Here is a 17,419-nt window from a genome sequence, read left to right as displayed (position 1 = left end):
TTTTTCTGAATTAAATCACCAAAAATCGTATCGAACCGTGAAGTTTGTGCTTCGGTTTGTTTTTACAGTCGATCTGCTGAAGGAGGAAAGTTTCTACGGAGCCGAAACCGGACCGTTAGTTTCCTTCTTTCTATAAAGAGACGTGAGAGTGAAAGTTTTGATGTTGAATTTTGAAAAAATACAAAACTGTATTTTATTATTTTTTCTTTTCACAGAGTCAAATCTCATCTTTTTGGTTTCAGATCTTTTTTTTTTCACTTTCAGGTCAATTAGTTTCTTTTTATTCCAATTTTTTAATTTTAATACATTGTCGTATTTGTTCAAAATTCAATATCAAAACTTTCACTTCCAGGTTTTGATGTTGAATTTTGAACAAACACAACGATGTATTTAAATATATATAATTTGAATAAAAGGATCTGAAACTGAAAAAACTAATTGACCTGAAAGTGAAAAAAAAGATCTGAAACCAAAAAGACTTTCACTTCCACGTCTCTTTTTTTTTAATGAAGAAAACTAACGGCTCAGATTTGGCTCCGTAAATTACTCTGTGCTTAAATCTTTGTGACGTCAAAATCTAGTTTAAAGCCGATCGTGGTCCAGTTTACAACCTACTGTACGCTGAATATCTGACATATTAGTCTAAGAAGATTATTTTTTACATTTTAAAATGTCTCAAGCAGATTTTAAAGGATTAATCTTTGTCCTCCATCACTTACACAACAATTAAAGCAAACATTAACTCTCTAAATGCACATATGGAGCCTGTCAGTAATGTTTTAAGATTGAAAAAAGTCAATTTATCCTTTAAATTTAGTTTGTTTTTAACCTTTCTGTACTTTGAGTGTCATTAATCAGCTGTTATAATCTGATTTAGCCTCCTGGTTGTTTATCGGTCGAGCTGTAGCCGCCGTAGCCGAACACGAGAGAGAGGAGGATAAAGTAACGAGGGAGTAAAAGAAGAGATATAGTGTAAATTTTTGTTGTGTTTCAACTTATAAAGAATATTGGCTAAAACAATAAAAACGTCTTTCATAAAAACAACATGGAAGTAAATGAAGTCACCGAGCTCGTCCTGCGTGTTCATGCCTGTAAGTGTCTGTGTCCTCTTCAGTGTAATAATCAATAATCAATAATCAATTAGTGTCATTGACGATAACGATCACCATGTGCTCCTCGTCCAGGTTTCCCACAGTCCTTTTGGCGGCCTGCAGGTACTGCTGGGAGAAGTCTCCGGGGGGGAAGGCGTACAGCATCGCCCCCGGCCCGCCTTCCTTAGCGGCGGGAAGGCTCACGACGCCGGCCGCCTCCTTGTTCCGCAGGTAGGTCACAAGGTGGCGAAGCAAACGCACCTGCAAGCCGGGCTCGAGGGCCGGCGCCTGGCGGTCGACGGGGCCCTGCAGAGCGAGCAGGATGGCGAACCCGTCGGGGCGGCCAAGTTTGATGCGCCGCGTCACCTCGTCGAGCCGCGTCTGGTCCATGCGGAGCCGCTGGGCGATCTTCAGCTGGCTGGGCTTCTGCTTCAGGCTGTCCCTCATCACGCCGCTGAAGAAGGCGGCGCCGCCCTCCAGCAGGAACAGCTCAGTGGGGAAGCTGCTGTTCTTCAGGGCGAAGAAGCCGTGCCACGTCTTGGCGAGCGTCGCCTGGGCGAACTCCGACAGCGAGCCGGGCGAGGACGAGGTGTGCGTGTCCGTGTGGGCGGCGGGCGAGCCGGCGGCGATGACTTCACTGTTCCGGTGGTGGTGGTTGTTGAGGCGCTCGCTAGAGGAGCGTTTGCTGTGGTGGCGGCCCGATGGTGGGTCTTCTTCGTTGGTGGTGGTGTTGGAGGAGGTGTGGCGCCCCCCCACGGCGATATCGGGGGAGTGGCTTCTGGGCTCTGTGGTGGAGTCTGGGGCTCGAACTCTCGCCCGGTCGGGGCTCGCGTCCGGAGACACCGCCCCTCCCGGCGCTCGAACCCTAGACCTCCCCCGCTCCCGCTCCCTGTCCCACTCCCGCTCCCTCTCCTCCGGCTGCCGCTCAGCAGACGCGCTCCTGCTCCTCCTCCTGCTCCTCCTCTCCTCTCGCTCCTTCAACCACCGCTCCCGGCTGCGGCTCCTCGCTGCGCGCCCGCTCCTCCCGAACGCTTCCACGCCCCCTCCCGACGCCGCCCCCCTCCTCTCCAGGCTGCGGGTGGGGCTGGTGGGGAAGTCTCTCTCTCTCTCCACAAGGGTGCGCTCTCTCTCCCTCGGCTCCCTCGGGGGGGCGACACTGTGGGAGGGGGGCGACGAGCGCTCCCTCGTTTCCCTCGTTCCCCTCAGCTCCCTCTCCAGGCTGCGGTGGCGGCTGTACGCCTCCCCGATGAGCTCGTAGTGGGCGGGGAGCGGCACGGGCGGCTGGTAACCAAGCGGAAACGGGCGAGAGGGGCTTTCCTCAACTTTCGCAAAATCCACCCTGAGTCTCCGCTCGGGGCCCCCCAACGGAAACCCCCTCATCTGCGTGCAGGCGGCTTGAGCTGCGTCCAAACTCTCGTATTGAATGTAAGCAAAGTTGTCCCCCTTCACGTAATCGATGTTCCTGATGCTGCCGAAGCGATCGAACTCTCTGGCGAGGGCGGCGAGCGAGTTCCCCGGGCCGAGCCCCCCCACCCAGAGCCTGGTAGTCGGGTTCGCTTTCCCGTAGCCGATCTTTATGGGGTTGCCTCCGATCAGTCGCCCCTGCATGGCCACTTTGGCGCGGTGAGCCATGTCCAGGTTCTGAAACTTCACGAAAGCGTACGCCCCTCCTTGCCCGCGAGCCGGACGTTTAATCACGACGTCTTCGATGATGCCGTACTTATCGAACCCTCTCCGAAGCTCCACCTCCGTAACGTTACCATCAAGGTTTCCTATGAATAGGTTGCTCGTCGCTCGCTGGTCGTCCTCCGGTTTTAAATCCTCTACGACGGGCATCGGAGGGAAACCATAAGGTCGCCCTCTTTCATCTAGCATCCCATAATAATCCAGCAGCCTCTCCCTCTCTCTGCTCAGCCCCAGCGTCTCCAGAGCGTAGTGCCTCGCCCGGATGTCTCTGATGGTGCTGGCGCCCGGCGTCGGCGGGGAGAGGGAGCGCTGCCGGTAGGGGTACGGAGCGTGCACAGGAAGATAACTCACATCTGGCGGCGTCACGCTCCGCCTCCTCACGTACATCGGTTCGATCTTCAGCTGGCGGTCCCCTAACACCAACCTGGAAGATTTGGCGTGCCGGGCCTCCTTCGCGTCCTCAGGGTGCCTGAAGTTGACGTAGGCGACGCGTCCGAGCTCAGGCGTGTGAGACAACTTCACGCTAACGTCCCCAAACTTCTTAAACTCGTGAAATAAAGCGTCTTCTACATCTTCGTCAGACACCTGTGGACCCAAGCTGCTGATGAGCAGGGTTTTATACTCCAGGGTGCCCGGCCTGGTGGAGGAGGTGGTGCAGGAGGAGGAGGAGGTGGAGGTGGAGGAAGGGGGGGGCGGCCGGCCCAGGAGGCTGAGCTCATGCCGGTGGTGCAGCTCCACAGCCGGCCGTGGCTTCTCCCTCTCCCTGCTGCGGCTCCTGCGGTGGTAGCTTCGGCTCTCCGCCAGCAGCAGAGCCAGAGGAGGTGGAGGCAGCTCCTCCCGCCGCTCCCGGTCCCGCTCACGGAAGCGTTTGGCGGCCCTGGACGGACTCTCTCTGCCGGCCTGCCTCTTCATCTCCTCCCCGCTGATGGAGCTCCAACTTCTGCAGCAAAGCGATCAGACCTTTTAGATGGAGCTGCTACCGTCTGTGTTAGATATTAATTAACGCGAGACGGCGGGGGACAGCGCTCTAACCTTCCGGATGCTCAATTGTTGCATAAACGTGTGAAAAAAGCGGTTAAAATGGTTTAAAAACATGTCAGCATCAGAGCCTCTGCACCTCCGCCGCCATCTTGGACAATAGGAATGTGCGCGTTCCCAGCCGAGGGCGGGACCGCGCTTACGTAATCGGCGTAGTGACGTGGTACGTTTTTGTTTTGGACAACAATCAAAATTTAAAACAACAGAAAGTTTTATTTAAAAGTACATTTCTTTTATCCACTAGAGTATGGAGGCATAAATGTGGCAAATAAATTATTAATAATAATAATAATGTTTTTTCTATTAATTATATATAACAGATTTATTTAGATTTACTGTTTATAGTTTTTTTTGTGTTTGTTTCTTTCTATGCAAAGATGCAGTTAAAATGAAAATAAACAATAACATTAAATATATATATTTAAAACGTTTGTTTGATCACAATACAGTAAATTATATTAACATTGATACCAGTGAACTGATATAAAAAAGAGGTTTATTTATAATTTTAAATAATGTAGATAAGTAAATTATTAAGTATTATAATTAGTAGTATTTGTATCCTGTGTTATTTAAGTAATCTGAATGTATTTACTTACCTTTACATTAAATAAAGATCCACATTTAAAAACATACAACACATTAAAACATTTATAAGTACATAGTTACACATTGAAATCCTTCAATTTCCCTTTTAAATATTCTTTACAACTATTTAGAAAATATCTAATTTACTAAGATCTTTTTTTTTAAACATGTAAAAAAATGTTGATGAAAAAAAGATTTTAAAATCAATTGTAAAAGATAGTTAGATGGTGTGGTGATGCAAGCAGAGGGATATTATTATTATTATTATTATTATTATTATCATTAGTAGTAGTATCGGGCCAAATCCTGGCTGCAGCGTTCTGAATTAACTGTAATTTTTCTATATTTTTTCCTTTTTTAATATATATATTTGTGTGTATGTATGTTTATATATCTATATATACATATATATTTAATCTGAATGTATTTACACTATAACTTGCATTTATGTTAAATTAAGATTAATTAAGAAATATTTACACGTTTGCAAATTTAAATCCTTGAATTTCCCCTTTTTTAAATGTTCACAATATTATTAATAATAATAATTTATTAACACTGAAACTTAAATTCACAGGAAATGAAATCAGAGGGTTTTTTTTCATATTTTAATGAAAAAGTAGAATAAGTACAGTTTGTAACAATGACTGGGCTTTTACAGGAAAGGTCAAAATGAAACAACAGCATCTTTTATAAGTTTCCCGTTTCAAGTCTTCATCAAACGTCACACACTCATTTTATATCATGATTTTTGCTTCTTTTTCCAGCAAACACCTTTTTTTATCTGCTTACATCAAACAATGAAACATTTTCCCTTTCCCCCCCCGTTCCTTTTCCCGCCATGTTCAAGAGTCAATTTTTCTTGTTTTTATTCAAATTTTTAACCCTTTTATTTGTTTTATCTCTTTCCCGACTGGATTAAATCATTCAAGTGCTGATTGGAGGTGGAAGTGTGTTTTTTTTATGAGTTATTATATTCACAACTTTTAACAGCAGCAGTACAGAAACCGTCTGGGATTTAATCATTTGGACCAAAAAAAAAAAAACAACCCAAAACAACAACTATCACTTTTTAAGAAATTTAAAAAAGAAGAAAGGCAAATCTTAAAAAGAAGAAGAAAAAAAAAAGTCCTTAATAAATATCTTGAGTAAATAAGTCTGACTTTGCTGACCGGTTTGTGCCGTTTGGACCCTCGAATTGTTCACATCAACCTTTTAACACAATCACCCAAAAATCTGCATAAATCCAGCCGACTTCAAGCTTTAAATCCAGTTTTATAAACATTTCTAATATCTGGATTTTACAGATTCAGTCAGTACAAAACCTTCATTTTATACGTGGAAGCTGCTTTTAATTAAAATAACTCGTTGTGTGTGACTGACCGGCTGCTTACGGGCGACTGTGTTAAACTCTTAAATTGAAACAGAAAGACTAAATTGGAGATGAAATGAGGTTTGAAAGCAGAGAAAGTCTCTACAGGAAGGAGATCAAGGGTTTTATTTTATTGTTTTTTTTAATATAATGTAAATTATTCACTTTCTTGCTGAGGGTTCGATCTCATACGGCTCATTAATTAACACGTTACATCTCATTTGTTTTCATTTCTACAAAAAAAACCCACAAAGTGAATAAATGAGAGATATAACGTGTTAATTAGTGAATTTTTAATGTTGAATTATTCCTTTAAAGTCTCAGTATCGGAGGGGGAAGTGGTTATATTGATCCTGGATATATAAAAAAAAAAAAAAAAAAAAAAAAAAAGGTAAAGATGGAGCAACATCACAGAAAACACAACGATGATTTATATCCAGAAGTGTAATCAGCTGTGAGAAGTGATGCAGGACGCTGCTGCAGAAGCTCGAGAGCGGCCGGCTGCAGATTGAAATCCTGGAGCGGTGTGAACGACAAAAAAAAAACAACTTTTAAAACCTCCGACTGCTGCAGGAAGTCTCCAAAAGTGTGCTGTAATTTTTTATTTAAAGTGAAGCTTTTACTGTTAAACACCATCCGATCCACTCTGAGCATGCAGGAGGAGGCAGCTGCTACCCTGTGACAGTCTGCTGCTTAGTTTCATTCCTCTAACAGTGAATTAAAGGATGCTGACATTAGGGAATAAAGCTATAAAAAAAAAGCCCTTTTCAGACATGCAGCTCTTTAATCTGATGGAAGTTTATGACGTGTTGGTTTTTCATAAAAGCAACGACACAAACTGAACTGAAGCTTCGTCATCTTTTATGCACAAAATCAGTCGATATTAAACCTGGAAACTGCGTCAATAAACCTCAGTAATAATCAGACAAGCAAACCCTCTCTAGAGGTTTTTTTTTTAATATACAAACAAATTAAATGAGAGTCTCCACTAAACATGCTGCTGTCACTCAGTGCTTGAAATGATGAAATATTCACTGATTCATTAAGACGTCAGCAGCTAAATTCTGAAAATCCGTCAGAATCAGGCTTCTTTCGCAGCGTCAGTGTCTCTCCTGTCACGTCTGAATAAAACTGTAAAGAACTGTAAAAGAAAAAAAGACACAAAAACCCGTAATTTGAACAGTGAATGAAGCTTTAAGTGTCTGAAAAGGGCTTTGTGTGGGAAAAATGCTAAAGTTAAACATTAATGATGAAATGCCTCCCTTCACCGTTTCCTCCTCTTCTTCATGTGTGTATTAAACTAATATCTACACTTCTGAATCTGTGTTGGATTATCACCTCCCCCCCAAAAAAAAAAACACCCCAAAAAAGACCCAGACAAACACGTCCTCCTCCTCCTCCTCCTCCTCTCCAAAAATGCATTCTGGTCCAAGTCGAGTCCAAAGTTGTTGTTTTGTTTTTAGTTTAGAGGTCTGTCCGTGCTCTGGCGGCCGCCGGCGCGTACTTGGGCATGAGCTCCGTGATTTTGCGGATGAAGTCGGACTTCTCGGCGCAGCCTTTGCAGGACTCGCCCCACTCCTCCAGGATCTTCTTCAGGTCTTTCACTTTGAGCTTCTTCAGGTCCACCGTGGTCAGGTCCAGCTGTTTGTCTGCAGGAGAGAAGAGGAGAGACACAGAGTCAGGAGAGGAGAGGAGAGACGCAGAGTCAGGAGAGGAGAGAAGAGGAGAGACACAGAGTCAGGAGAGGAGAGACACAGAGAGTCAGAGACAGGAGAGGAAAGACACAGAGACGGGAGAGGAGAGACACAGAGTCAGGAGAGGAGAGACACAGAGTCAGGAGAGGAGAGGAGAGGAGAGAAAGAGTCAGGAGAGGAGAGACACAGAGACAGGAGAGGAGAGACACAGAGACAGGAGAGGAGAGAAAGAGTCAGGAGAGGAGAGACACAGAGACAGGAGAGGAGAGACACAGAGACAGGAGAGGAGAGAAAGAGTCAGGAGAGGAGAGACGCAGAGTCAGGAGAGGAGAGACACAGAGTCAGGAGAGGAGAGACGCAGAGACACAGAGTCAGGAGAGGAGAGACGCAGAGTCAGGAGAGGAGAGACACAGAGTCAGGAGAGGAGAGACACAGAGTCAGGAGAGGAGAGACACAGAGTCAGGAGAGGAGAGACACAGAGACAGGAGAGGAGAGAAAGAGTCAGGAGAGGAGAGACGCAGAGTCAGGAGAGGAGAGACACAGAGTCAGGAGAGGAGAGACGCAGAGACACAGAGTCAGGAGAGGAGAGACGCAGAGTCAGGAGAGGAGAGACACAGAGTCAGGAGAGGAGAGACACAGAGTCAGGAGAGGAGAGACACAGAGTCAGGAGAGGAGAGACACAGAGTCAGGAGAGGAGAGACACAGAGTCAGGAGAGGAGAGAAAGAGTCAGGAGACTAGAGACGCAGAGTCAGGAGAGGAGAGATGCAGAGTCAGGAGAGGAGAGACACAGAGTCAGGAGAGGAGAGACACAGAGTCAGGAGAGGAGAGACACAGAGTCAGGAGAGGAGAGACACAGAGTCAGGAGAGGAGAGACACAGAGTCAGCAGAGGAGAGACACAGAGTCAGGAGAGGAGAGAAGAGGAGAGACATGAGACAGAGTCAAGTAGAGGAGAGACGCAGAGTCACAGAGTCAGGAGAGGAGAGACACAGAGTCAGGAGAGGAGAGACACAGAGGCAGGAGAGTCCCAAAATGTTTTCTCAAAAGCCCCGAATATATCTAAAAAAATTAAAAAATTGTTAAGGTCTGTTTTTTAACCCTGACTTCAACCAGCTGCCGACTGAATCTGAGTGAGTTTGTGATTAAGAGTAAAAACCTGTGAAGGCTTTCTGTGTATGATTACAACACAGCAAAACAAAGGAAGTGACAAAGGAAACATAAAAGAATAAATAAACAAGAAGCGTGAAGCAACCGGAGCCGTTTCCTTCAGTCGCTGTTTAAAAGTCCAAATAAAGTCACATCTAATGTTTCCTCTGTGTCATGTAACTCTATAAGAGGATGAAAAACAAGTTTCTCATTGGTTTCATTATTCATTTAAAACTGCTGATGAATTTTAGTCGCTTTTGATCTTCTCACAGCTCAGTTCAAGTTTGCATTAATTCATTTTAATAATTGTCTCACATGCATAAATGAATCTGGAGGAACATCACTGCAGGGTTTAAACTATAATTAAACACCTGCAGTATAATATATATGAAAGATGAGACTGTGAGATGTTTTCAGATTAATTCATTAATGCAGTTAATGTTTGGCTGCAGTGCATTTAATCACATTTTATTTATATAGTAGCTTTAATAAAGGTTAGAGTTGTTCAAAGTGCTTCATAGTTGATTGATAGGTTGCAGTCAGACTGTACAACGCTGCACTATAGATGCACTTTAGGGTCCTTTTTTTCCTTTTTTTTAGTTTTTAATTTTATTGTTGTATATTTATGATATAATTGCACTTTAAGGTCCTTTTACTTAGTTTATAATTGTATTGTTGTATGTATAAATATATGTTATAATAGCATTTTAGGGTCTTTTTTTTAGTTTTTTAATTTTATTGTTGTATATTTATGTTATAATTGCACTTTAAGGGCCTTTTACTTAGTTTTTAATTTTATTGTTGTATATATATATTTGGGTTTTTTTTTGGTTTTTATCTATATCACAATTTTTTAAGCTACTGTAGCAATTAATTTTCCCCACTGTGGGATCAATAAATTAATCTTTATCTTTTATAATAAAACAGAACAAGTGACGACAAATAAAGAAAAGGAAGAAAACTTAAGAAGAAATTACAAAGAAAAAAACAAAAAATTGAGACCATGGTAAAAAAAAATAAAAATAAGAATGATAAAAATGTAATAATATAAATAATAATAATAATAAAAATAAATTTTAAAAAATATGAGAAAATGGAAAAAGTTAATAAAAAGGTTAAAATAGATTTTAAAAAGACAAAACAAAAGTAAAATTGAAATAAAAGATAAACCTTAATAAAAGCTTGACTATAAAATAGGTTTAAAAGGTTAAATAAACTGTATAAAATCAAATAAGATGATAAAACCTACAGAATGATAATAAAATTAGAAGTACAGTAAAATTTTAAAACATCAAAACAAATAAAAATAGAATAAAAAAAGACTTTAAAATAAATATACTTCTCGTCCCTGTGCGATACGTTAGAGAGATGAATAATGTGAAGAGGTTGTTTTTAACGTACCGTATTTGAGCTCACAGATCTGTCCGTCCTTCTTCTTCAGCTTCTCACAGATTTTCTCCACTGGGACGTGATAGCTGAGCGGCTTCGACACCTCGTTGATGATCTTAGTGGCGGCGTCGCTCGTTGCTCCGATGTAGTAACACTAAAAAACACGGAGAGAGGAGAGAAAAGATAAGAGAGAGATGGGAGAGAGAGGAAAGAGAGGAAAGAGAGGAGAGAGAGGAAAGAGAGGAAAGAGAGGAAAGAGAGGAGAGAGAGGAAAGAGAGGAAAGAGAGGAGAGAGAGGAGAGAGAGGAGAGAGAGGAAAGAGAGGAAAGAGAGAGAGAGAGAGGAGAGAGAGAGAGAGAGGAGAGAGAGGAAAGAGAGATGGGAGAGAGAGGAGAGAGGAGAAAGAGGAGAGATAGAAGAGAGAGGAAAGAGAGGAGAGAGATATAGATAGAAGAGAGACAAGATAGATAGAAGAGACGAGAGAGATAGAAGAGAGAGATAGATGAGATGGGAGGGAGATAAGAGATAGAAGAGATAAAAGAGATAAGGAGAGATAGAAGAGAGAGGAAAGAGAGATATAGATAGAAGAGAGATATGAGAGATAAAAGAGAGAGGAAAGAGAGATATAGATAGAAGACATAGAAGAGAGATAAGAGAGATAGAAGAGATGAGAGATAGAAGTATCAGTCAGCTGATATTACGGGCCGATACTGACCTATAACAGATGTATGGTATCAGTGAATATGTTGATTAATGTATATTTGATCCTTTTTCTTTATTCAAGTTTAATATTCATACATGTTTTTTTATTTATTTATTTATTTTATAATTATTAAGTGTAGTTTACTGTTCGAAATCGACATCGGAAGTTTTTATTCCTTAATATATATCGGTATCTGCCCCGAAAACCCAGTATCGGTCGGGCCCTAATAATAATAATAATAATAATAATAATAATAATGATTATAAATGTTATTTAAAAGGCGCCTTTCAAAGCACTCAGTGACAAATACACAAAAAAAAAGAAGTGATTTCTATCCGTCTCCTCTGGTGTCACAATAAGAACAAACTGGTTATAAGTATTATTATTTATTATCAGTCATGTGGAAAAAGTAGATTTGTCAAATTTAGTTCATCATATATTTTTATTTTAAACTTTAACAGCACAGAAATAACTAGATTTCTTTAGTTGTTGTTGTTTTACTGTATTTTATTTTTCTCTGTAAATTACTTTAAAAGGTGCTTAAATAAATAGTTTATTATTATTATTATTATTATCATTATTAACATTAACATGTGTCACCTTTAAAAATATAATCTGTTGATTAATTGAAAAGTTGTTTCATTTATAAACTTTTATCTACTCTGAAAAATGCTGATAACTTTTCCCCAAAAGTCAAATATTCTCCCAAAAACATGACATCACAACTTGATATCAATCAGAGTTAAACAAAAAATGACATTTAATCAACATTTTAGTGTTTTTTTTAATATAAAGAGTTTTCTGGAGCATGTAGAGTACTTCTCATATATTATTATTATTCTCTCTCTTTTAGCAGTTTTCCTTCTCTACCAGCTCCTGAGGGGAATATCTAAATGCTCCGTTATGTTCTAGTATACGGAGGCTTTTTATAGTCTCCAAAAAACACACACGAGGCAAAAATGATGGACAGTTTTTCTCACTCTGCAGTTTTACTTACAAAGCGGTTTTCTTTGCCTTTGGCGTCTTTGCAGGTTTTTACGATGGCCTTCTCGATGTCAGCGCTGGTGAACTTTACGTCGTTCTCCTTTAGTGACTGATGAAACTTGTCGAGGAAGCTCACACACACTGAAACCAAACAGAACATGCAAATCAGACAAAGCTGCAAGAGTACGAGACATTTTACTGGCAACAGCCTGAAGCCACAAAAACATGATTATACAGAAATGATCCACAATCACATCCACCTGAAGTATTATAGTGATGTAGTATGCAGTATTACAGTAAAAGTACTGCAGTATTATAGTGATGTAGTATGCAGTATTACAGTAAAAGTACTGCAGTATTATGAGCGATGTAGTATGCAGTATTACAGTAAAAGTACTGCAGTATTATAGTGATGTAGTATGCAGTATTACAGTAAAAGTACTGCAGTATTATGAGCGATGTAGTATGCAGTATTACAGTAAAAGTACTGCAGTATTATAGTGATGTAGTATGCAGTATTACAGTAAAAGTACTGCAGTATTATGAGTGATGTAGTATGCAGTATTACAGTAAAAGTACTGCAGTATTATGAGCGATGTAGTATGCAGTATTACAGTAAAAGTACTGCAGTATTATAGTGATGTAGTATGCAGTATTACAGTAAAAGTACTGCAGTATTATGAGTGATGTAGTATGCAGTATTACAGTAAAAGTACTGCAGTATTATGAGTGATGTAGTATGCAGTATTACAGTAAAAGTACTGCAGTATTATGAGCCATGTAGTATGCAGTATTACAGTAAAAGTACTGCAGTATTATGAGCGATGTAGTATGCAGTATTACAGTAAAAGTACTGCAGTATTATAGTGATGTAGTATGCAGTATTACAGTAAAAGTACTGCAGTATTATGAGTGATGTAGTATGCAGTATTACAGTAAAAGTACTGCAGTATTATGAGCGATGTAGTATGCAGTATTACAGTAAAAGTACTGCAGTATTATAGTGATGTAGTATGCAGTATTACAGTAAAAGTACTGCAGTATTATGAGTGATGTAGTATGCAGTATTACAGTAAAAGTACTGCAGTATTATGAGTGATGTAGTATGCAGTATTACAGTAAAAGTACTGCAGTATTATGAGCCATGTAGTATGCAGTATTACAGTAAAAGTACTGCAGTATTATGAGCGATGTAGTATGCAGTATTACAGTAAAAGTACTGCAGTATTATAGTGATGTAGTATGCAGTATTACAGTAAAAGTACTGCAGTATTATGAGTGATGTAGTATGCAGTATTACAGTAAAAGTACTGCAGTATTATGAGCGATGTAGTATGCAGTATTACAGTAAAAGTACTGCAGTATTATAGTGATGTAGTATGCAGTATTACAGTAAAAGTACTGCAGTATTATGAGTGATGTAGTATGCAGTATTACAGTAAAAGTACTGCAGTATTATGAGTGATGTAGTATGCAGTATTACAGTAAAAGTACTGCAGTATTATGAGCCATGTAGTATGCAGTATTACAGTAAAAGTACTGCAGTATTATGAGCGATGTAGTATGCAGTATTACAGTAAAAGTACTGCAGTATTATGAGTGATGTAGTATGCAGTATTACAGTAAAAGTACTGCAGTATTATGAGTGATGTAGTATGCAGTATTACAGTAAAAGTACTGCAGTATTATGAGCCATGTAGTATGCAGTATTACAGTAAAAGTACTGCAGTATTATGAGTGATGTAGTATGCAGTATTACAGTAAAAGTACTGCAGTATTATGAGTGATGTAGTATGCAGTATTACAGTAAAAGTACTGCAGTATTATGAGTGATGTAGTATGCAGTATTACAGTAAAAGTACTGCAGTATTATGAGTGATGTAGTATGCAGTATTACAGTAAAAGTACTGCAGTATTATGAGCCATGTAGTATGCAGTATTACAGTAAAAGTACTGCAGTATTATGAGCGATGTAGTATGCAGTATTACAGTAAAAGTACTGCAGTATTACAGTAAAAGTACCGCAGTATTACAGTAAAAGTACTGCAGTATTATGAGTGATGTAGTATGCAGTATTACAGTAAAAGTAGTGGTTTGGTCCTCTGACTGATATATTATTATTATGACATCATTAGATTATTAATAGTGAAGCATCAGTGTTTGACTGTTCCAGCTGTTCTCTTATTTTACCTTTTACCTACTTTGTCATTATATCCACATTACAGATGATTATCAAAAATGTCATTGTGTAAATATTTTATGAAAGCATCGACAGACATCTCTACAATATTGTTGCAATATCGATATCGAGGTATTTGGTCTAAAATATCCTGATATTTGATTTTGTACATATCGTCCAGCTCTAGTTCTGATACACAAATGAGTTTTCAGGTGTAAACTAACATTAATATAATACTGTAGGACTGTAAACTAACATTAATATAATATTTTAGGACAGTAAACTAATATTAATGTAATAATAGTAATATAACAACATAAATATAATATAATATAGTAGTGTAGGAGACTATACTAATAATAATATAATAATATTATATAATATAATACAGTACTATAGGAGTTTAAACTGATAATAATATCATAATATTAATAATATAATATAATACTGTAGGAGTCTCTAGTTTTCATGCAGCCATTCAGAGGATGTTAGCATCGGGCTAACGGAAGCTAGCCGGTGTTACGCTTTAACTGGTGACTGTGTTAACTGATGACTTCCTCCTAAAAAGCGTTTGATTGTAGTTTAACCCTTTCAAAAACACACGTTCATCTGTTTAACATGTAATCATTTATGTAAGTTAACTAGTGTTCAGAGGACCCATTCACCTCTCCTAACGTGGTGTAACGTGAGAGAGGCACCAACTAACACGGTGACCAAGATGAACTGTAACACCGGCCGGTCTTACCTTCACAGTCTCCCTCCTTCAGGACTCCGGAGGTGCCGGGCAGCAGGGCGAGGGCCAGGGCCATCCACAGCCCGCTCAGACTACACATCTCTCGGCTTGTATGTGTCAGTGATCACCGCTAACAGGAGGACTGAAGCTCTGTGTGGCTATCACTCATGAAGCCGCTGCTCCTTCAAGCTTCAAGCACAGAAGCCGGCACACACACACACATACACACACGCGCACACACAGCACGCAGGCGCCTCTGATTGTACGGTCTTCCCGGTGCCACGTCACGCTATTCTAAGTCACCTCATTGGTCAAACAGCCCGACCCTCACTGTAGCCGTCCACGCACTGCTCTCTGATTGGTCAGTGAGGGAACATTCCGGGGGACAACGTCCAGTTGGCGCCGTCTGATTGGTCCACAGCAGCTCTGAGCTTTCACTGTGTATTTGCGTGGAGTAAAGTTGCGTTCAGGTGAATTAGGAATTATGAATACTTACTTGTAAATAGCGTTCACATTAAGCATTCAAGTGATAATATCGCCTGGGAAACTCGGGTTTTATTTGAAAGCGGTGATATTTTTGCTTCTACCGCTTAAAAGTATGCTAGTATCACATTTTTATTACTGTAATTTTATCCGTGCATAATATTATTAGTTGACTTGAACGCTCGTAAGTCATTCACACTGGAATGTTCCCATATAACTTGAACGCAACATACTTTTTTAGGCCAATATTAACAAATGATGAGTAGATAGATAGATAGATAGATAGATAGATAGATAGATAGATAGATAGATAAATAGATAGATAGATAGATAGATAGATAGATAGATAGATAGATAGATAGATAGATAGATAGATAGATAGATAGATAGATAGATAGATAGATAGATAGATAAATAGATACATAGATACTTTATTGATTCTACCAAATATCAGTTTATAACCTCTTCCAATTCAGAACTGCCAAAACTGTGTATCTATTTTCTTATTTTTAAGTTTATTTTATTAGTTTTTGTTGTTTTTTTTTTGGCATCTGATCCATACATCTTTTATATGTGTCTACCAAATATAACTTTACAACCCTCTACACTGTGGACTTCAAGCACAACTCTGAGTCATGCCACATGCAGAAGTTTTCTGATGATACTGCAATAGTTGGGCGTGTGAGGCACGTACAGGAAGGTGAGTACAGGAGCCTGGTGGAGAAATCGTGCACAACAAACCACCTGCAGCTGAATGCCACCAAGACCAAGGAGATGGCTGTGGACTTTAGGAGGTCCAGCCTACCTCTGCCTCCAGTCTCCATGGAGGGGGTTAATGTGGAGGTAATCAGGACCTACTAATATGCTAGGCTGCATCTGGATAATAAACTGGTCAGCAAAAACAAATGCAGTTTACAGGAAAGGGGCAGAGACGGATCTATTTCCTCAGGAGGATGGAGTCCTTTAACATCTGCAGCAAACTCCTCCTGATGTTTTACCAGTCTGTCATGGCCAGCGTCTTTTGTAATATCAACCTGTAACTTTTATTTGACTTTTATATAGTATTATTCAGTTAGAATTTGACTCATTTTTACATTTGACAGCAGTAAAAAAACACCTGACACACATTTTTGCACAGCTGATACACATTTCTGTATATATTAAAAAAGGTGTTCACAGTTAAGTTTGATAATTAAAAGAGTTTAATTCAAAAATGTCACTGAAATCATTACGGCTGTTTATGTTCTGTTGTTTTATGCAACGACTGTAGGATTGTTAATGGGTTTTTTCTCCATAAAGATTACACTCTTTGCTCTCTGAAAGCTACATTAAGGATTAATTGCCTATTTATTAATGACTGATGAGGTATTTATTAATTCGATTATTAGATTCATGGTTCAGGGGTTTAGCATAGAGAATAATTATGAGCGTTTACTGTTTGAGGAGTCAGAATATGAACAGCATGTAACCTCAGTAGCATTAAAAATACAGATAAATATGTTTAAAATCTGTATATTTATATTTGGTGTGAATGTATCTTCTTGCACCTCCTGTTTCTTATATATTTCTGACCATTTTTCTTACTTTTCTTTTTATTTGTATTTTTGTATTGTTATTGTCCTGTTTCACCACTAGATGGCGCTGTTGCAGTGTTTGTGTACTGCTGTTGATTTCAACAATAACAAAGGGGGAGAAATGTGTTGTGCATGTTGTTTATGTGCATCTCTTTACTCACAGTGTTTCTCCCTGTGATAGAAGCTGATTAATCCCTGCTGGTCTGATCAATAATCATCCACACAGAAACTGCTCATGTTCCCATATTAGACAGCAATTATAATTAAATTAAGAAGCACTTAACTAATGAAAGGGCAGATTGTATTTATATATTATATTGTCTATTTCATAATGTTAAGAATGGTGTTAAAAACCCCTTTTTGTACAAAAATATACAAAGCGTAAAATTCAACTTGCTTAAAAACAGTAAATTTTCAATAAAACACCATATCAACTAGTTTGGCATGATCTTACATTATAACTTTTATATTAAATAAAGCAAATGGAATACAATTGTTCTAAATATAATATTTCATGTATAACACCAAATCTCAATTCAACAGTGCAATATATATATATAATATACTTCTCTTCGCCTTTTAATTGTAAGTTTTAATGTTTCCATGTTTTTACTATTATTGGGTTTTATTTTAATTTTTCAAATTGTATGTTTTTATGTTTTTATGTTTCCAATTCTTACTGATAAATGTTTGTTTTATGTAAAGCACATTGAGTTGCCCCGGGTATGAAATGCACTATATATAAATAAAGCTGCCTCGC

The 17,419-nt window shown here is 39.4% G+C and overlaps 2 protein-coding genes across 2 annotated transcripts; both read right to left on the bottom strand.

Moving 5' to 3' along the window:
• Positions 1-560: 560 nt before the first annotated feature.
• Positions 561-3,689, bottom strand: rbm15b (RNA binding motif protein 15B). The gene has a single exon (XM_062415808.1). The coding sequence runs from the start codon at positions 3,687-3,689 to the stop codon at positions 1,137-1,139; it is 2,553 nt and encodes an 850-aa protein (XP_062271792.1). The 3' UTR covers positions 561-1,136.
• Positions 3,690-5,278: 1,589 nt separating this feature from the next.
• manf (mesencephalic astrocyte-derived neurotrophic factor) lies at positions 5,279-14,835 on the bottom strand. The gene is made up of 4 exons (XM_062416438.1): positions 14,615-14,835; positions 11,704-11,831; positions 10,016-10,157; positions 5,279-7,424 (listed from the first exon to the last, which is right to left on the bottom strand). Exons 1-4 carry the CDS (start codon positions 14,700-14,702, stop codon positions 7,240-7,242), a joined length of 543 nt encoding a protein of 180 aa, XP_062272422.1. The 5' UTR covers positions 14,703-14,835; the 3' UTR covers positions 5,279-7,239.
• Positions 14,836-17,419: the final 2,584 nt, after the last annotated feature.

The sequence above is a fragment of the Scomber scombrus genome, chromosome 3, assembly GCF_963691925.1.
Source record: "Scomber scombrus chromosome 3, fScoSco1.1, whole genome shotgun sequence".
Lineage (NCBI taxonomy): Eukaryota > Metazoa > Chordata > Actinopteri > Scombriformes > Scombridae > Scomber > Scomber scombrus.
This window is presented reverse-complemented; position numbering and strand designations above follow the sequence as displayed.